Source organism: Somniosus microcephalus, chromosome 12, assembly GCF_052327205.1.
Source record: "Somniosus microcephalus isolate GS21.2 chromosome 12, FLI_Smic_1.0, whole genome shotgun sequence".
Taxonomy (NCBI): domain Eukaryota; kingdom Metazoa; phylum Chordata; class Chondrichthyes; order Squaliformes; family Somniosidae; genus Somniosus; species Somniosus microcephalus.
Window position 1 is genome coordinate 132,561,905 of NC_140998.1, and position 21,892 is coordinate 132,583,796.

General features: G+C 46.0%; 1 protein-coding gene across 2 annotated transcripts in view; it reads left to right on the plus strand.

Annotated features, from left to right (window-relative positions):
• Positions 1-21,892, plus strand: part of LOC147109536 (acyl-coenzyme A amino acid N-acyltransferase 1-like) — a 50,158-nt gene that overhangs the window by 9,950 nt on the left and 18,316 nt on the right. The window contains exon 3 of one of the 2 annotated variants that reach the window (XM_086003571.1): positions 3,091-5,459. The exons of the other annotated variant lie outside the window; for it this stretch is intronic. Within the exon in view, the coding sequence (XP_085859697.1) occupies positions 3,091-3,660 (570 nt within the window). The 3' untranslated portion in view covers positions 3,661-5,459. Of the gene's footprint in view, positions 1-3,090; positions 5,460-21,892 lie in introns of those variants that run through there. 2 annotated transcript variants of the gene reach the window in all.

The following is a 21,892-nucleotide window of genomic DNA, read 5'->3' on the forward strand; positions in this document are numbered from 1 at the left end:
CTAGGCACTTCCTTCAAGAAAATGCCAAGAGACCAACCGACATTGTATGGAGTTAAGTTGGGATACGGTCTCTGTAATAAAAACAGAAAATGCTGGAACTACTCAGCCGGTCAGGCACCATCTGTGGAGAGAGAAACAAAGTTAACGTTTTAGGTCGATGACCTTTCATCAGAACTGGAAAAAGTTAGAGATGTAACAGGTTTTAAGCAAGTACAGAGGCGGGGAGGAAAGAACAAAAGGGAAGGTCTGTGATAGGGTGGAAGGCAGGAGGGATTAAATGACAAAAGGGATGATGGTGCAAGGCAAAAGGGGCCAGTAATGGGACAGGTAAAGAAACAAAAGATAGGTCTAGAGGAGGTGTAAATGGGAAAACAGAATCATTACCAACAGCTGCTGTCCGAAAAAATGGCAGTGGCTATGATCTGAAATAGTTGAACTCAATGTTGAGTTGCGAAGGCTGTAAAGTGCCTAATCGAAAGATGAGGTGCTGTTCCTTGAGCTTCATTGGAACAGTGTAGGAGGCCGAGGACAGTGATTTGCGTAACTGAAGCTCCCGTTTAACACTTTAATTACTGTGACAGACACCTCACATTTAAAAATCTCATCCTTGTGTTTAAACCCCCTCATCACCTCACCCCCTCACTATCTGTGTAACCTCCTCCAGCCCTATAACTGTCCGAGAACTCTGCATTCCTCCGACTCTGGCCTTTTGTGCATCTCCCACTCCATCTCACCATGGGCGTCTATGCATTCAGCCATCTTCCTTCCCTAAACTTCTTTCTCCTGCTTTAAGATCCTCCTTAAAACGCACCTCTTTAAGCAAGCTTTCAGTCACCCCTCCTAAGATCTCGTTCTATGGCTCAGTGTCAAATTTTGTCCGATTGTGCCTCTGAAGCGTCTTGGGCCACGTCATTATGGTTTGCTACCTGCTGACAGCGCTTCAATCCCCAAAGTATTTAACACAGGGAAAAATTTGATCAGCAGGTCAGGCCATCAGGTCTCGTTCTCCTCAACCAAAACTGCTCATTACTCCAGGATCATTCGGGAGAACAAAAATCACCACGCACCCCACCCTTACCCCGGCTTTTTTTCTGCATTATCAACCGGCTCTTTAAATCTCACTCCCTTCCCCTCCAACAACTGTGAGGAACTCGTGGATTAAGACAGACCATCCATCAGCTGCCTATACTGCTTCCCCACCTTTCCCACCAAGCCAAACTTCCACCAGAGTCCCCCTTATCCTAGTCCTGATCCTGCACTTGTCTCTACTTTCTTTCCTATCTCATTCAATACCCTCTCAGAGCTCATCTTATCCATCAGACCCACCTCCTGCTATCTTGAGCTAATTCCCTCTAAACTGCTACCCATCCAACTTCCCTTCCTGGCCCCCATGCTAGCTCACATTGGAAATGGTTCCCTCTCCTTAATTACTGTCTCCCTCCCTTTCAAAACTGTCATCATCGTCCACAACTAAAAAAAATACACCCTCTGTCCTTGCAAACTACTGCCCCATTTCTAACCTCCTTTTCCTTTCCGTAGTCTTTGATCATATTGTCACCTCCCAAATCTATGCCCAACTTCTGTAACTTCATGTTTGAACCTCTGGAATTAGGATTCACCCCCTAATGCAGCACTGAAATGGCCTTATCAGTCATAAATAGCATCTTCTGTGACTGTGGTGTACTATCCCTCCATATCCTTCTCAACCTCTCTAGTCTTTGGCATGGTTGACTGCACCATCCTTATGCAATGCCTCTCCTGGCTCTTGAGCTGAGTGGGACTGCCCTTGGTTGGTTCCAACCTTACCTATCCAATCAGAGACTTATCTTCCCACTCCTACACTGTTACCTCACACACCCAGTTGTCAACTTTTTCTGTGGGAATGTCACTTGCCTCCCTGTGTTTGGACCTGGATTTTATTTTGTGGCAACTTTTGAAGCTGATAAAAAAAGAAAGAACTTGCATTTGTATAGCGCCTTTCACAATGCCAAGACGTCCCAAAGCCTTTCAGTTGATGAATTATTTTGGAAGAGTAGTCAGTGTTCTAATGTAGGAATCCACAACGTTGAAACAGAATCGGTACCAAATTCTTTAGCGAATTAATTTGCCTTTACCAGCAAGGTGAGATTGGTCATCACAGGAAGTTTAACTTTTCTGACCTGCTTGTATTTGAATTAAGCAGAAGATTTCATTGGACAAAACCCATTTGGGCTGGGAATTCAAATCACGGTGATCAAATTAAGCAACAAATTTTCAATGGGAAACATTTTGCACAATTTAAATTTGAATTAACATATAATTGCACTAAGCAACTTTGAATTAAGTGTAGAGTAGAAAAAAGGCATTACAGTTATCCAAGCACACAAGGGTAAAAATTGTATGGCTGGTGTGGTGTGGCATGACTCTTCCATCAATCAACATGTCACAATTTCTTGATTATGTTATTATTTTGGGTTATTCCACCTTAAATGTGCATTGTGAAGACAATGCCGGCCTTGGTTTATCCACCAGCAAACACTTTGTTATCATGGGTAGGTTTGATGTTTTGATTTTCTTTTCCTCTGGCCTGGCATCTCACTTCCACTCGATGCTGCTTCTTAGCACTTGCTCTCTTGCAATGCCTAATTGTTAATATTGTTTGATGTTGGTATTCAAATCAGGACTTCCCCAGTCTGTGGCAGTGCACAAACATACTTCAACGCTATGTCACCACAGTATTATATATCAAAGTGTACAGTCATAGGTACATGATAACCCAAATAAACAGCAAAATTGTGTCACATTGCTAATGGTAACACAAGGAAGGACAGTTGATTCTGAGAATGAATGTTGCGTTTCATGATGCTTCTCTTAGATTCGGGAAAAATGGGGCATCTTTGAAGGTTGCTTTTGATCCTTTCTAATGTAAGGAGATGAGTGATATGGAACTAAAATTTACCATGTCACTTATTGACCAATACAGATTCCATTGTAATGAATAGATGGGAATGTTAGCTGTTTAATATAGTGATGCATACATACTGAAGGAGACTGTACAAGATTTATGTTGACTTAATGCATGTTGCTATAATAGATTTTGAATTTTTGTAGGTGAAGGGGCCTGGTATTGGAGTAGTCGGGTCTTCAAAAGGTGCGGATTTGGCTTTATCAATGGTCACATTTATACCACAAGTGATGGCATCCGTTTGTATCTCTGGCTGTAATGCAAACACCATATCTGATTTGCATTATAAAGGTATGCATCTCTCCAGCCTGTGTTATGATATAGATCGAATCATTGTTTTGGAGTCAGGAATTCTAGATGTGTCTGAAACACTTAAAAACCCCAACACAAACCAAGGCAGCATCATCCCATTAGAAAAAGCTGAGGGACACATCTTGTTTGTGGTAGGAGAGGATGACAAGATCTGGAACAGCAAGCTCTTTGCTGAAGAAGCGATAAAAAGACTGAAAGAACATGGCAAAGACAACTATGAACTCCTCAGTTACCCAGGAACTGGGCATCGTATTGAACCTCCATGTTCTCCATTTTGTTTTGCCATGATTGATCGGTTGTTTGGAATTCCAGTGCTGTTGGGAGGAGAAGCAATGAAACACTGCGCTGCTCAACAGGATTCTTGGCAAAAGATTCAAGACTTCTTACGTTTATATCTATGTTGAAATGAATTACAGATTTTAACAAGATTCCTCTTTACCTGATGTTATTTGGTGTAATAAGTTCTTCTGTAATAAATTGCACACTAATTACTGTGTATAAGGAGGACAATCCAAGATCTTCTGAAACTTGCTGTCTTGATCACCAATAACATTACTGTTGGGGGGTGCGGAGGGGATATTTTTCCAAAAAATATTTTATTAAACAGCTTCCTTAAATGAGGCAGTGGTGTCATAAAATATTTCCTCAGTAATACCCAGCACTGTAGTAGTATAGTTCACATTGCACTAAAGCTTGAAAACTATTGATTGAAATTCTAAGCCACATGGTTTGTCTTCATGATGGCACATTTATTTTTCTTTTACCAGAATTATTTTAGTCTTCCTCTTTTCTCCCCTCTGCACCTAAAGATGGTAATGTATGTTATGATTTGGTGTCATGGCTTACAAATGAACATTATTTATATGTGACCCTAGACTGTGAATGTTTGCTGCCGCCTTGATCATGGGTGGGGGTGGTGTGTAGGAAGTTCACAACTGAGCCTGTTCTTGTTATACACAGTGCATTTTCCAGCAGAGGTACTTGTTTTGTGTTTATTCTGCTCTCCCTTCCATAACCCATGGATGGTGGTGCCCCCCCCCCCCCCACCACACACACACATTTAACCCCTTTCCTTGTTGAGCTTAAGTAGAAACATAGAACAATAGGAGCAGGAGTAGGCCCTTCGAGTCTGCTCCGCCATTCAATATCATCATGGCTGATCCTCTATCTCAATACCATATTCCCGCTCTCTCCCCATATGCCTTGATGCCTTTTGTGTCTAGAAATCTATCTATCTCCTTCTTAAATATATTCAGTGACTTGGCCTCCACAGCCTTCTGTGGTAGAGAATTCCACCGGTTCACCATTCTGAGTGAAGAAATTTCTCCTCATCTCAGTCCTAAATGCCCTACCCTGTATCCTGAGATTGTGACTCCTCGTTCTAGACCCCACAGCCAGAGGAAACATCCTCCCTGCATCCAGTCTGTCTAGCCCTGTCAGAATTTTATACGTTTCAATGAGATCCCTTCTCATTCTTCTAAACTCTAGTGAATACAGGCCTAGTCGACCCAATCTCTCCTCATACGACAGTCCTGCCATCCCAGGAATCAGTCTGGTGAACTTTCGCTGCACTCCCTCCATGGCAAGTATATCCTTTCTTGGGTAAGGAGACCAAAACTGCACACAGTACTCCAGGTGTGGTCTCACCAAGGCCCTGTATAACTGCAGTAAGACATCCTTGCTCCTGTAGCTTTGTACAAACCAGGAATTGAACGTGAACTTTGCAGAACTCTACAACTCAGTACTGCACCAAGTGATGCATTGACCTACTAAGCCAGCGAGCCTCTCTGTCAAGCTGAAAAGTAATTTTAGAATATAAATACAACAGTGACTCGAAAAACATTTGTTCATCTAGACTGCAGTTCCCAGTCATAGTTATTGTAGCCTTTGAACATACACTCCCTCGAGTGGAATGAAATGGTCAATGGGCAGTGTTAGTCGGTTGGCTGATTTTCAGTATCAAGAGTACTTCACATCACTCTGATTGTTGAGTGGAAAAAAAGTGATAATTCAACTTTATCACTGTCTTTTTATTCACTAATAAATTCAAATATGCATGAGATAATGACCAGTATTGTGTCAAGGATTACTTGCTTACACTAATGTTGCCAGCATTATTCTGGCATAAAAATGGCATTTGATTGTAATAGAACAAGTTGTTTTTATATGGAATATGTATAATTAAAACCTGAATATGTTTAAATTGGATGATGGAGTTACTAATGGAAACTTTCTGTTGGAGCTCTTCCTCAGAAAAAAGATGTGTTTTTCTGTGTTGGTAGACAAAATAGGCAATTAAGGAAAACGAAATGAGTATCCCCACTTTTTCAAGCAATTAGCAAGAGTCCTTTGTTGAGTGAGAAGACATGATCAAATTAATTGTAGGTACTTAACAAACTCCTTCAGGTACTTATCCAATTCCCTTTTGAACGCCACGATTGAGTCTGCCTCCACCACCTTTTTAGGCAGTGCATTCCAGATTCTAACCACTCGCTGCATAAAAAGGTTTTTCCTCATGTCGCCTTTGGTTCTTTTGCCAATCACCTTAAATCTGTGTCCTCTGGTTCTTGACCCGTCTGCCAATGGGAACGGTTTCTCTATATCTACTCTGTCTAGACCCCTCATAATTTGAATACCTCCATCAAATCTCTCAACCTTCTCTGCTCTAAGGAGTCATGGGTAGATTTGGCGCTATGAAAATGTCTAACCAGTGCAGAGCAGCAATTAATAAAGCCAATAGAATGATGAACTATTTAGTCAAAACGCTAGCAGATTATCTCTACAGTAATAACTTAGTTAACAGGCGTTAGCATGGATTCAGAAAATTGGACCTCTCTCCCCCAAATGGTGGTTGTTGCTGGGTCAATGAAATTTCCAAGACTGAGATTGATACATTTTTGTTAGTTAAGAGTATCCAAGGGAGTAAATGGAGTTGATGTGCAGATCGGCCATGGTCAAATTGGATGGTGGAACGGACTTGAGGGCTGGGTGGCCTACTCCTGTTCCTTTAAGATCCTGCTTGACCAACCTCTGGTTTTTCTCAGGAAGTAATGTCCCAAGTCTCAGTCTTGAAAATTTCAATTGACCCAGCATCTACAACCATGTGGGGGAAGAGAGGTCCAATCTTCTGTATCCATGCTAACGCCTGTTAACTAAGTTACTACTGTATCGATAATCTGTTTACACCTGATATCGATTTCATTATGTTACATGGGATTAAAGTAAGGCTAATGGGTCTGTAGTTGCCCAAGTCTGATTTGTCACCCTTTTTGAATGTGACTACCATGTTGGCCTGTTTCCAGTCTAGTGGTGGTACTTCATTGTCCAAATTGGAGCTAGACCGTTCAAGGGTGATGTCCAGAAGTTCTTCCACACAGGGTAATGGAAATCTGGAATTCTCTTCCCTCAATCAGATGTTGAGGCTAGGTCAGTTGAAAATTTCAAAACTGAGATTGCTGGATTTTTGTTAGGCAAGGATATTAATATGGATATTAAACCAAGACCGGTAAATGGAGCTGAGTTACAGATCAGCCATGATCTAATTCAGTGGAGGAACCGGCTCGAGGGGCTAAATGGCCGATTAATGTTCCTCTGTACCAGTGATTCTCATAATGAGTGTCAGCGCTCCACAAAACTCCTCCCTAGTCTCTCAACACTAGGATAAATACCATCTATCTCTGAAGATTTATTGTTTTTAAGCCCAAGTCTTCCATCACAGTTATATCAGAATCATTAATTCTGCCTGGAACTACTCTGTTTGGGAGGGCATATTGCTCAGGTCTTCCTTTGTGAATACTTGGAGGACATAATCATTCAGAATCTTTACTATCCTGTACTCGTCCCCCATTTGCTTTTTTTTATTTGTTCATGGGATGTGGGCGTTGCTGGCAAGGCCAGCATTTCTTGCCCATCCCTAGTTGCCTTTGAGAAGGTGGTGGTGAGCCGCCATCTTGAAGCGCTGCAGTCCGTGTGGTGAAGGTACTCCCACAGTGCTGTTTGGGAGGGAGTTCCAGGATTTTGACCCAGCAACGATGAAGGAACGGCGATATACTCCCAAGTCAGGATGGTGTGTGACTTGGAGGGGAACTTGCAGGTGATGGTGTTCCCATGCGTCTGCTGCCCTTGTCCTTCAAGGTGGTAGAGGCCGCGGGTTTGGGAGGTGCTGCTGAAGAAGCCTTGGTGAGTTGCTGTAGTGCATCTTGTAGATGGTACACACTGCAGCCACGGTACACCGGTGGTGGAGGGAGTAAATGTTTAAGGTTGTGGATGGGTGCCAATCAAGCAGGCTGCTTTGTCTTGGATGGTGTTGAGCTTCTTGAGTGTTGTTGGAGCTGCATTCATCCAGGCAAGTGGAGAGTATTCCATCACACTCCTGACTTGCGCCTTGTAGGTGGTGGAAAGGCTCTGGGGAGTCAGGAGGTGAGACACTCGTTGCAGAATACCCAGCCTCTGACCTGCTCTTGTTACCACTATTTATGTGGCTGGTTCAGTTAAGTTTCTGGTCAATGGTGACCTCCTCCCCCCCCCCCCCCCCCCCCCGCAGGATATTGATGGTGGGGGATTCAGCGATGGTAATGTCATTGAATGTCATGGGGCAGGGGTGAGATGCTGACTTGGAGATAATCATTGCCTGGCACTCGTGTGGCACGAATGTTACCTGCTACTTATCAGCTCAAGCTTGAATGTCATCCAGACCTTGCTGCATGCGGGCCTGAACTGCTTCATTATCTGAGGAGTTAGAATGGCACTCAGCACTGTGCACCCATCAGCGAACATCCCCACTTCTGACCTTATGATGGAGGGAAGGTCATTGATAATGCAGCTGAAGATGGTTGGGCCTGGGACACTGCCCTGTAGAGCTCCTGCAGCGATATCCTCGGGCTGAGATGATTGACTTCCAACCACCACAACCATCTTCCTTTGTGCTAGGTATGACTTTTTCTATGGCCCTCGCTGCTTCTCTGACTGCCTTCTGCTATTGAAACAATTTCTTGCTGTGATATTTGCACCTACCCCTATGTTTCTGTAATTTCCAAATGAGAGTTTATTTTTCCATTTTGTGTAATGTTTACCTCCATGACTTTCTCTTCCTCACCACTGCTCCCTCATCTCGTTCACTCGCATGTTTACAGGCTCTCCCGATGGAGTTCAAACCCTCCTGCCCTAAATCAGTCGCGTTCACAGGTCTGCTGGCCTGAACATCCCACTCCTGTCTCTGCCTCTGCTTTTTCGGCCCACTGACATGGTCTCAGCCGCCTGTGGCTCCATTCCATGCCAGAGGCCTCTCTACCGCATTTTACAGACCATCTATTCCTGATCCTGATCCTGCCCTGCCAGTTATGTTCTGCCCCATGAGCAATTACTTACCCGGTATGGAATATATTTGAATCCACATCAACTTGATTGACTCTTAACTGCCCTCTGAAGTGACCTAGCAAGTCACTCAGTTGTATCAAATATTTCCAGGGAACTAGGAATGAGCAATATAGACTAGCCTTGCCACATTGCAAGAACGAATAAAAGAAAAACTGTGCTCTGTTTTACAGAAGCTACAAAGAATACCCCACAGAATCTGGGCAATAAATGCCAGCCTCGCTAGCTTTAAAATAAACTGTGGAAAAGCAGCTTTCATGACAGGCTGCTGGGGAATAGAGGGATCAAAGAGCCGGACAAACATAGAAACATAGAAGATAGGAGCAGGAATAGGCCACTCGGCCCCTCAAGCCTGATCCGCCATTCAATGAGATGATGGCTGATCACCCAAACTCAGTACCCTGTCCCTGCCTTCTCCCTATATCCCTTGATCCCTTTAGCCTTAAGAAATATATCTAACTCTTTCTTGAATATATTTAATGACTTGGCCTCAACTGCCTTCTGTGGTAGAGAATTCCACAGGTTCACCACTCTCTGGGTGAAGAAATTCCTCCTCATCTCTGTCCTAAATGGGTTACCCCTTATCTTTAGACTGTGACCCCTGGTTTTGGACTCCCCCGCATCGGGAACATCCTTCCTGCATCTAGTCTGTCTAGTCCTGTTACAATTTTATAAGTTTCAATGAGATCCCCTCTCATTCTTCTAAACTCCAGCGAGTATAAGCCCAATCGATCCAACCTCTCCTCATACATCATTCCTGCCATCCCAGGTATCAGTCTGATGAATCTTCGCTGCACTCCCTCCACGGCAAGAATATCCTTTCTCAGATAAGGCGACCAAAACTGCACACAATACTCAAGGTGTGGTCTCACCAAGGCCCTGTACAACTGCAGCAATCCTTGTTCCTGTACTCAAATCCTCTCGCTACGAAGGCCAACATACCATTTGCCTTCTTAACTGCCTGCTGCACCTGCATGCTTACCTTCAACGACTGGTGCACAAGGACACCCAGGTCTCATTGCACTTCCCCTTCTCCCAATCTATTGCCATTCAGATAATAATCTGCCTTCCTGTTTTTGCCACCAAAGTGGATAACCTCGCATTTATCCACATTATACTGCATCTGCCATGCATCAGCCCAATCACCCAACCTGCCAAAATCATACTGCAGTTTCTCGGCATCCTCCTCACAGCACACATGCCCACCCAGCTTTGTGTTGTCTGCAAACTTGGAGATATTACATCCAGTTCCCTCGTCTAGATCATTAATATATATTGTGAATAGCTGGGGTCCTAGGACCGATCCCTGCGGTACCCCACTAGTCACTGCCTGCCACTCGGAAAAAGACCCATTTATTCCAACTCTTTGCTTCCAGTCTGCCAACCAGTTCGCTATCCAAGTCAGTACCTTGCCCCCAATCCCATGTGCCTTAACTTTACACACTAATCTCTTCTGAAAGTCCAAATACACCACATCCACTGGTTCTCCCTTATCTATTCTACCAGTTACATCCTCAAAAAATTCCAGCAGATTAGTCAAGCACGATTTACCTTTTGTAAATCCATGTTGACTTTGTCCGATCCGGTCACTGTTTTCCAAGTGCTCTGCTATTACATCTTTTATAATGGACTCAAGCATTTTCCCCACTACCGATGTCAGGCTTACCGGTCTATAATTCTCTGTTTTCTCTCTACCACCTTTTTTGAATAGTGGGGTAACATTAGCTACCCTCCAATCCATGGGAACTGTTCCAGAGTCTATAGAATTTTGGAAGATGACCAGCAATGCATCTACTATTTCTAGGGCCACTTCCTTAAGTACCTTAGGATGTAGATTATCAGGCCCTGGGGATTTATCGGCCTTCAATCCCGTCAATTTCCCTAACACCATTTCCCTACAAATACTGATTTAATTCAGATCCTCCCTCTCATTAGATTCTATGTTCCCCGACATCTCTGGGAGGTTATTTGTGTCCTCCTTTGTGAAGACAGAACCAAAGTATGCATTTAATTGGTCTACCATTTCTTTGTTCCCCATTATAAATTCCCCTGATTCTGACTGCAAAGCACCTATGCTTGACTTCACCAATCTTTTCCTCTTCACATATCTATAAAAGCTTTTACAGTCAGTTTTTATGTTCCCTGAAAGCTTACTCTCATACTCTATTTTCCCCCTCTTAATTAATGCCTTAGTCCTCCTTTGTTGAATCCTAAACTGCTCCCAATCCTCAGGTTTGCTGCATTTTCTGGCCAATTTATATGTCCTCTCCTTGGATCTTATGCTGTCCCTAATTTCCCTTGTTAGCCATGGTTGAGTCACCGTTTTTGTTTTATTTTTATGCCAAACAGGGATGAATAAGTTCTGTAGTTCATCCATGCGATCTTTAAATGTTTGCCATTGCCTATCCACTGTCAACCCTTTGAGTAACATTCCCCAATCAATCCTACCCAACTCGTGCCTCATACCATCGTAGTTTCCTTTATTTAAATTCAGGACCCTAGTCTTCACTCTCCATCTTAATGAAGAATTCTATCATATTATGATCGCTCCGCCCCAAGGGGCCTCGCACACAAGATTGCTAATTATTCCTTTCTCATTGCATAATACCCAGTCTAAGATGGCCTGATCTCTAGTTGGTTCCTCAACATATTGGTCCAGGAAACCATCCCGTATACACTCCAGGAATTCCTCCTTCACAGTATTGTTACTAATTTGGTTAGCCCAATCTATATGTAGATTAAAGTCACCCATGATAACTGCTGCGCCCTTATTGCACGCGTCTCTACTTTCTCGGCTAATGCCATCCCCAACCTCCACATTACTGTCTGGGAGTCTGTATACAACTGCCACTAACGTTTTCTGCCCCTTGGTATTTCTCAGCTCTACCCATACAGATTCCACATCATCAGAGCTAATATCCTTCCTTACTAGGGTTGCAAAGGGGTGGAAAGTTTCCGGTAAATTCCACGGGAAGTTTAGCTTGGGAATTTTGCCCAAAAAAGCACATGCTAGCATAATATTGTTTTTTTTGTATTTCTTTTTTTTCCACAGGTCCTCTCTTAAAATTACTAACAGAGATGGAATCTTAATTATTAAGGAATTTCTTAATCAATATATGTTTATCTTCTTACTTGGCTTGTTTTAATAATTACAAGTTTTGTGTGTGACTGTGAACAAATGTGTCCTGATTGGTTGGATGAGTGGATGAGCGATTAGCTCCCTCTATTTGTAATATTTGCATATCGAATTGTGATTGGCCTGCAGGCATCTGTAAGACTGCTATAGTTTTTTTAAGATCCAGGTTAGGGGTCCTGAGGGAAGTCATTTTGTTTTCTGCTGATGTTGTGATGATGCAGTAAGTAAATCAGACTTTATACCAAATAAACCAGTTACTTGTTGAACTCTTGTCCTTCAATTTAAAATATACAAAATAATACACTATTGGTGATGTAGCGTCGTGTGTGTACAGGTCATGCTTCCATCACATGGAGCATCAGCAAAAATGTACTCACCCTGTTGTAATCGTGCTGATCGACCGCAGTTCGACACAGAGATGAATGCCCTTTATTTCTCTGCATAGAACAATGCCATGTTTACCGTCGGATGTGTGGAAGCATTTTACCCCAGGCATTAAAGATGGAAAGACTGTGTACATGTGCAAACACTGTAGAAAGCCATATGTAAAGAATGCCACAAAGATGCAGCAGCATTTATCCAAATGCAACAACTTCACTCAAAGCTCACAGCAGTCAGCCCAGAGTTCCTCTGCTTCCATTCAAGAAGATGATGGTTCTCATTCAGCATCAGGCTCCTTATCATCAGCAACTCCTGGCCCACTTGGAAGGTTCTTTGATACCAATGGATAACCATAGCCAGAAGAATGCAGATGAGTGCCTTGCTCGAGCTGTATATGCAACAGGCTCACCCCTCATGCTCACAGCCAATGTGTACTGGAAGAGATTTTTCAATGTTATTCGCCCTGCATACTGTCCTCCCACCAGACATGCTTTGTCTACTTATTTGCTGGAGGCTGAGTATAACAGAGTCCAAGGAAAGCTCAAAGAAACGATAGCAATGGCAGACTGTGTTGCAGCGGTCATCAACGATCTTGGATCACAAAAGGTCTTTGCAGTAGTTACTGACAATGCTGCGAATATGAAGGCTGCTTGGGCTCAAGTGGAGGAGGCCTACCCTCATATTACGTCTATTGGGTGCGCAGCTCATGGGCTTAACCTGCTCCTCAAGGACATCATGGGTTTGAGAACCATGGAAGCACTGTACAAGAGAGCCAAGCAAGTTGTTAAGTATGTCAGGGGAAAACAGGTAGTTGCAGCAACCTACAACTCCAAGCAAATGACAAAGAACAAGAACACCACACTGAAGCTGCCCAACAACACTAGATGTGGTGGTGTTGTCATAATGTACAACAGCCTTCTGGAGGGTAAGGAGTCGCTGCAAGAAATGGCAATATCCCAGTCTGGGGATATGGAAACCACCATCAAGAAAATACTGCTGGATGATGTGTTTTGGGAGAGAGTGGTTAGCAGCCTTAAACTACTCTCAGATTGAAGGAGATGACGCTGTCTTGTCAGATGTTCGCAAGCTTTTTACTGATTTACTGATTTAAAAGAACAAATCAGCATTGCCCTACCCACATCCCTGCTGCTCAAAGCAGAGGAGAAGGCAATTGTTCAATTCATACAGACGCGTCAAGAACTTTGTGTCAAGCCGATTCATGCTGCAGCATACATGCTGGACCCAAAGCATGTTGGGAGACCAATACTTTCTGGAGAACAGATCAACAGCGCTTACAGTGTGATTTCTACCCTCTCACACCATCTCAATCTGGATGTGGGCAAAGTTCTGGGAAGTCTGGCAAAGTTCTCTACCAAGCAAGGTCTTTGGAATGGGGATGGGATATGGGAATCATGCAAGCATATCAGTGCACATACCTGGTGGAAGGGACTTTGTGCATCTGAGGCCCTGTCACCTATTGCATCGGTGATACTCCAAATCCCACCTTCATCAGTGGCCTCTGAACGAAACTGGTCACTTTTTGGGAATACGCATACAAAGGTGCGCAACAGGCTGACTAACAAGAGAGTGGAGAAACTGGTGTCTATCCGGGCGAACCTACAACTTATTGAGCCAGATACAGAAGTGTCCACCACACAGCTAGACACTGACACAGAGGAGGAAATGGACACGTCAGAGCCAGAGTCAGAGAATCAGGAGGAGCAATGAGGAGTAGAAGACTCAGAAGACTCATGAGTAGAAGACTCAAAGGGACAAAATAAGGACAAATTACAGGCTAAATAAGCTGACGCTCTTTTTATTTTATTTTAGATGGGTCTTTTTTGTGGGGGTTCAATAAAGTTCAAAATTATAACCTAAATAAAGTTTTGAAAGCCTGTTTTTATTTGTATGGAACAGTATGTCTATTTTGACGACAAAGATAATATAAGGGTCAGAGACAAAAACCATCAGTGTGCAAAAAAACTCAAAATTCCCATAAATTCCCAAAATTCCCATAAATTCCCAAAAATTCCCATGGAAAGTTTCCTCTTTTAAAAATTCCCAGAATTTTGCAACCCTATTCCTTACAGTTGTGTTAATCTCCTCTTTAACCAGCATTGCTACCCCACCTCCTTTTCCTTTTTGCCTGTCTTTCCTGAATATTGAATACCCCTGGATGTTGAGTTCCCAGCCTTGGTCACCCTGGAGCCATGTTTCCGTAATCCCAATCATATCATATCCGTTTACATCTATTTGCGCAGCAAATTCATCCACCTCATTACGAATGCTCCTCGCATTAAGACACAAAGCCTTCAGGCTTGTTTTTTTAACACTCTTAGACCTTTTAGAATTATTATTTACTGTGGCCATGTTTCATTTAAACCCTTGATTTCTCTGACTGCCACTTTTGCTTTTCTACTTCCTGTCTTTTGCTTCTATCCTTGTTTCCCTTTCCTCTGTCTCCTTGCAAAGGTTCCCAACCCCCTGCCATTTTAGTTTAAACCCTCCCCCACAGCACTAGCAAACACTCCCCCTAGGACATCGGTCCCAGTCCTGCCCAGGTGCAAACCGTCCATTTTGTACTGGCCCCACCTCCCCCAGAACCGGTTCCAATGTCCCAGGAATTTGAATCCCTCCCCCTTGCACCATTCCTCTAGCCACGTATTCAGCTGAAATATCCTTCTATTTCTACTCTGACTAGCACGTGGCACTGGTAGCAATCCTGAGATTACTACCTTTGAGGTCCTATTTTTTTAATTTACCTCCTAACTCCCTATATTCAGCTTTTAGGACCTCACCCCAGTTTTTACCTATATCGTTGGTACATATATGCACCACGACAACTGGCTTTTCACCCACCCCTTCCAAAATGCTCTGTAGCCGCTCCGAGACATCCTTGACCCTTGCACCAGGGAGGCAACATACCATCCTGGAGTCTCATTTGCGGCCGCAGAAACACCTATCTATTCCCCTTACAATAGAATCTCCTATCACTATAGCTCTCCCACTCTTTTTCCTCCCGTCCTGTGCAGCAGAACCATCCACGGTGCCAGGGAGTTGGCTGCTGCTGCCTTCCCCTGATACGCCATGTCCCTCAACAATATGCAAAGTGGTATATCTGTTTGAGAGGGGGATTGTAACAGGGGACCCCTGCACTACCTGCCTGCACCTACTACTCTGTCTGGCGGTCACCCATTCCCTTCCTGCCTGTGCAGCCTTTACCTGCGGTGTGACCAACTGATTAAACGTGACATCCATGACGTCTTCAGCATTGCGAATGCTCCAGTATGTATCCATTCGCAGCTCCAGCGCCGCAATGCGGTCTGCCAGTAGCTGCAGCTGGATACACTTCCCGCACACATGGTCGTCAGGGACACAGGAAGTGTCCCTGATCTCCCACATAGCGCAGGAGGAGCATACCACGGCTGCGAGCTGTGCTGCCATGACTTACCCTTTAATTAATTCAAATTAAATTAAATCAAATGAATCCCAGCAATTACACTACAGTTAAATGATATACTCAAGGGCCCTTGTTTACCAGCAGTCCCCGCTACACAACAGAGACCCTAGAAACTATAAACTACAAAATTTAAGTTTGGAAAAAACAAGTAAGAGAGAAATACTCACCAACCAATCACTTAGCTGCTTTCTGGTGATGTCACACTTCGATTACTTTTTACTTCTCTCTCCCGCTCTCGGAGCTCTCAGATTGGTAAGAAAGTCCGCGAAAGTGAGTTCAAATACTCACCGGGTCTCCGCTCTCAGTGTTCCCGACACCAGCCTCGGGTCTCCGCTCTCACTGTTCCCGACACCAGCCTCGGGTCTCCGCTCTCACCGTTCCCGACACCAGCCTCGGGTCTCCGCTCTCACCGTTCCCGACACCAGCCTCGGGTCTCCGCTCTCACCATTCCCGATACCAGCCTCGGGTCTCTGCTCTCACTGTTCCCGACACCAGCCTCGGGTCTCCGCTCTCACTGTTCCCGACACCAGCCTCGGGTCTCCGCTCTCACTGTTCCCGACACCAGTCTCGGGTCTCCGCTCTCACTGTTCCTGACACCAGCCTCGGGTCTCCGCTCTCACTGTTCCCGACACCAGCCTCGGGTGTCCGCTCTCACTGTTCCCGACACCAGCCTCGGGTCTCCGCTCTCACTGTTCCCGACACCAGCCTCGGGTCTCCGCTCTCACTGTTCCCGACACCAGCCTCGGGTCTCCGCTCTCACCGTTCCCGATACCAGCCTCGGGTCTCTGCTCTCACTGTTCCCGACACCAGCCTCAGGTCTCCGCTCTCACTGTTCCCGACACCAGTCTCGGGTCTCCGCTCTCACTGTTCCTGACACCAGCCTCGGGTCTCCGCTCTCACTGTTCCCGACACCAGCCTCGGGTGTCCGCTCTCACTGTTCCTGACACCAGCCTCGGGTCTCCGCTCTCACTGTTCCCGACACCAGCCTCGGGTCTCCGCTCTCACTGTTCCCGACACCAGCCTCGGGTCTCCGCTCTCACTGTTCCTGACACCAGCCTCGGGTCTCCGCTCTCACTGTTCCCGACACCAGCCTCTGCAAGGAAAGTCCACGAAAGTGAATTCAAATATTCACCGGGTCTCCGCTCTCACTGTTCCCGACATCAGCCTCGGGTCTCCGCTCTCACTGTTCCCGACACCAGCCTCAGGTCTCCGCTCTCACTGTTCCCGACACCAGCCTCGGGTCTCCGCTCTCACTGTTCCCGACACCAGCCTCGGGTCCCCGCTCTCACTGTTCCCGAGATCAGCCTCGGGTCTCCGCTCTCACTGTTCCCGACACCGGCTTCTGCAAGGAAAGCCCGCGAAAGTGAGTTCCAATACTCACCGGGTCTCCACTCTCACTGTTCCCGACACCAGCCTAACAGTAAAGTAACCAAAGTAACAGAGCAGATAGGACCTGAGTGATCAGAGGCGGTGGGATCGGGCCATGTACAGGAACTGTAAGCGTTGGAGCAGGCCCCAAGGATTTGTATGATGGTTACTGCTGTTTGACCAGCAGCCTGTTTGGCCCAGTGGTAGGGGCGTGGTGCAGTTGGACCTAGAAGCACAGACACACCTGTGAGTTTCAATTTAACTATGGAAAAGACATTTGCTTTTGACGATGAGCGTCTCGATAGGTGATTTAACTGTGAATAGGTGATTTAACGTTGGACAATGAGACTTCGTGTTTTAATGGGTTTCGATTGATCTTCAATTGGATAAGACCATGATGCCAGTTTCGCTGGAACAATAGACTTCCTGGCCTCAAAGAAAAACACTTTCAAAAGACATCAGCAGTAAGACTAATTCACATCAAATATGTACCACAGGGAGGGGGAGACAAGAGTTTTGAAGAAGGGTCCAACCCGAAACATCAACTCAAATTTCTCTCCACGGACGTTGCCTGACCTGCTGAGTTTTTCCAGCATTTTCTGTTGTTATTTCGGATTTCCAACATCTGCAGTATTTTGCTATCGTACAAGATAAGGAATTGTCTTCCATCCCCCAGCCCTGTACATGTCCTGTGGTTTGGATTACTGGGTGTGTATTGGAATACAAGAGTTGGGGGAATGCCCAGACTCGAAAAGGCAGGAACCAGACAAAGAAGGGTGATTTAAAAGACATCACTGCAATACACAGACCTGGAAGGAACTTTTAGGGTATACAGAGAAGGCAGCTTTGGCTTTTCTCTCTCTTTCTCGCTTGCTCTAAACCACCATGGGTGACAAGAGCCTTGCCTTGCTCTTCGACTGTAGGAACGAACCTCGAAACAAATAGAAAGCAAAGAGTTGGATTAAACGGGTCTTTTTCCGAGTGGCAGGCAGTGACTAGTGGGGTACCGCAGGGATCGGTCCTTGGACCCCAGCTATTCACAATATATATTAATGATCTAGAAAAGGGAACTAGATGTACTATCTCCAAATTTGCAGATGACACAAAGCTGGGTGGGCATGTGTGCTGTGAGGAGGATGCCGAGAAACTACAGGATGATTTGGACAGGTTGGGTGATTGGGCAGAAGCATGGCAGATGCAACATAACGTGGATAAATGTGAGGTTACCCACTTTGGTGTCAAAAACAGGAAGGCAGATTATTATCTGAATGGCAATAGATTGGGAGAAGGGGAAGTGCAACGAGACCTGGGTGTCCTTGTGCACCAGTCGCTAAAGGTAAGCATGCAGGTGCAGCAGGCGGTTAAGAAGGCAAATGGTATGTTGGCCTTCCTAGCGAGAGGGTTTGAGTACAGGAACAAGGATGTCTTGCTGCAGTTGTACAGGGCCTTGGTGAGACCACATCTTGAGTATTGTGTGCAGTTTTGGTCGCCTTATCTGAGGAAGGATGTTCTTGCCATGGAAGGAGTTCAGCGAAGATTTACCAGGTTGATACCTGGGATGGCAGGAATGACATATGAGGAGAGATTGGGTCGATTGGGCTTGTACTCGCTGGAGTTTAGAAGAATGAGAGGGAATCTCATTGAAACATATAAAATTCTGGCAGGACTGGACAGACTAGATGCAGGGAGGATGTTCCTGATGGTCGGGGAATCCAGAACCAGGGGTCACAGTCTAAAGATAAGGGGTAGGCCTTTTAGGACAGAAATGAGGAGGAATTTCTTCACCCAGAGAGTGGTGAACCTGTGGAATTCTCTAACACAGAAGGCAGTAGAGGCCAATTCATTAAATATATTCAAGAAGGAGTTGGATATATTTCTTAAGGCTAAAGGGATCAAGGGATATGGGGAGAAAGCAGGGACCGGGTACTGAACTTGGATGATCAGCCATGATCACATTGAATGGCGGAGCAGGCTCAAGGGGCCGAATGGCCTACTCCTGCTTCTATCTTCTATGCTTCTATGTTAACTGGGACTTGGATACTGCATCGACGATACGGAACCAGGAGACACGCACTACACAGGGAAGCAGCGAGCAAGAAAACGGACAATCGGGGTGAGCATTGTCCAAGCCCACGCATCCTTAAGACCACCGGTACTGTGTCTTCTTCTTCTTCTTCTTCTTCTTAGGCAGTCCCTCGGAACCGAGGATGACTTGCTTCCACATTAAAAATGAGTTCGCAGGTGACTGATGAGTCCAATGCGGGACCTACAGTCTCTGTCACAGGTGGGGCAGACGGTGGTTGAAGGGGTGGGTGGGTGGGGTGCTTGGGTTGACGTGCGCTCCTTGCGCTGCCTGCACTTGGCTTCCGCTTGCTCCCAGCGAAGAGACTCGAGGTGTTCGGCGCCTTCCCGGATGCTTCTCCTCCACTTTGTGCGGTCTTGGGCCGGGGATTCCCAGGTGTCGGTGGGGATGTTACACTTTTTCAAGGAGGCTTTGAGGGTGTCCTTGAAGCGTTTCCTCTGCCCACCTGGGGCTCTATTGCTGTGCCGGAGCTCTGAGGGTGTGTTGTGTGTCCCAACCAAGCCAGAGGGGTTTAGTGGGGAGGTTCTGTGTGTATTATATAGTGTATGTTCCGGGGTTTGTGGGACAAGTCCATGTTATACTCTGCATTGCAACACAGTGTGATTTTAGGCATCTTAATACGAGACAGGGGCCTGTTCGATGGGCCAAGTTGTATTGTACTGTTTGTTTTACGCCACCAGGCATTTTACATACTGGAGGCAGGTGTGTGTGTTAACCTTATTAAACACTGTATGGTTGAGTCCAAAAAGCTTGTCTGTGTTCCAATCCTGTTCACTGTAATTCCTGGCATATAGAACTAAGTAGGAGGGGTGATTCGAACCAACAAAGCAAACCACCTACAGAACTGAGGAAGGAAATGTAACATAAGGCTGAATTAGAACTGAGGTAGAAGTCAACCTGTTGGGGGTAGTTGCAAGTGGAACAGAAAAATGTGGCAGTGAGGAAGTGGTGGAATTCATGTGAATAGAACAACTAAGAGAGGTAGGGAATGAATGGAATTGGGGAGTGTCAATGCAACATCAAGGGGATAATACAGCGGTTCAAAAAGTGACCAAAAAGCAGATCACTGGCAAAGGCAATGGCACTGAGTGAGCACTTGGAAACAGAAAAAGTAGAGGATGAGAGATTCATTCACTTTGCCTCCAATTTCCAAACTTCCCTCACCTTCACATGGTCCATCTCCGACTCTTCCCTTCGCTTCCTAGACTTCTCCATCTCCATCTCTGGGGATATGTTATTGATCAACATTCACTACAAGCCCACTGACTCCCACAGCTACCTGGACTACACTTCCTCCCACCCCGCCTCCTGTAAGGGCTCTATTCCATTCTCCCAGTTTCTCCGTCTCCACCGCATCTGCTCTGACGATGCCACCTTCCACACCAGTGCTTCCGACATGTCTTCCTTTTTCCTCAACCGAGGATTCCCCTCTACCGTGGTTGACACGGCCCTCGACCGGGTCCGTTCTATCTCCCGCACTTTAGCCCTCACCCCTGCCCCTCCCTCCCAGAACCACGATAGGGTTCCCCTTGTCCTCACCTTTCACCGCACCAGCCTTCACATTCAATGGATCATCCTCCGCCATTTCTGCCACCTCCAACGTGATCCCACCACCAAAGGCATTTTCCACTCCCCTTTCAGCATTCCGTAGGGACCGCTCCCTCCAAGACATCCTAGTCCACTCCTCGATCACCCCCAGCACCCCTTCCCCTTTGCCCGGCACCTTCCGGGATCAGTGTGTGAACTCACACTCGGGCCGGTCACAGGGATCAGTGTGTAAGCTCACACTTGGGCCAGTCACAGTGCTCAGTGTGTGAGCTCACACTCGGGCCGGTCATAGGGATCAGAGTGTGAACTCACACTCGGGCCGGTCACAGGGATCAGTGTGTGAGCTCACACTCGGGCCGTTCACAGGGATCAGAGTGTGAACTCACACTCGGGCCGGTCACAGGGATCAGTGTGTGAACTCACACTCGGGCTGGTCACAGTGATCAGTGTATGAGCTCACACTCGGGCCAGTCACAGTGATCAGTGTGTGAGCTCACACTCGGGCCGGTGACAGTGATCAGTGTGTGAGCTCAAACTCGGGCCGGTCACAGTGATCAGTGTGTGAGCTCACACTCGGGCCGGTCACAGGGATCAGTGTGTGACTCACACTCGTGCCCTTCACAGTGATCAGCGTGTGAACTCACACTCGGGCGGTCACAGGGATCAGTGTGTGAATTCACACTCGGGCTGGTCACAGGGATCAGTGTGTGAGCTCACACTCAGGCAGGTCACAGGGAACAGATTGTGAACTCACACTCGGGCTGGTCACATGGATCAGTGCGTGAACTCAAACTCAGGCTGGTCACAGGTATCAGTGTGTGAACTCACACTCGGGCAGGTCATTGGGGATCAGTGTGTGAACTCACACTTGGGCCAATGACAGGGATCAGAATGTGAACTCACACTCGGGCTGGTCTCAGGGATCAGTTTGTGAGAAACATAGAAGATAGGAGCAGGAGTAGGCCATTCGGCCCTTCGAGCCTGCTCCGCCATTCAATGAGATCATGGCTGATCATCCAAATTCAGTACCCTGTCCCTGCCTTCTCCCCATATCCCTTGATCCCTTTAGCCTCAAGAAATATATCCAACTCTTTCTTGAATATATTTAATGAATTGGCCTCCACCGCCCTCTGTGGCAGAGAATTCCACAGGTTCACCACTCTCTGGGTGAAGAAATTCCTCCTCATTTCAGTCCTAAATGGCTTACCCCTTATCCTTAGACTATGACCCCTGGTTCTGGATCCCCGGCCATCAGAAACATCCTTCCTGCATCTAGTCTGTCCAGAC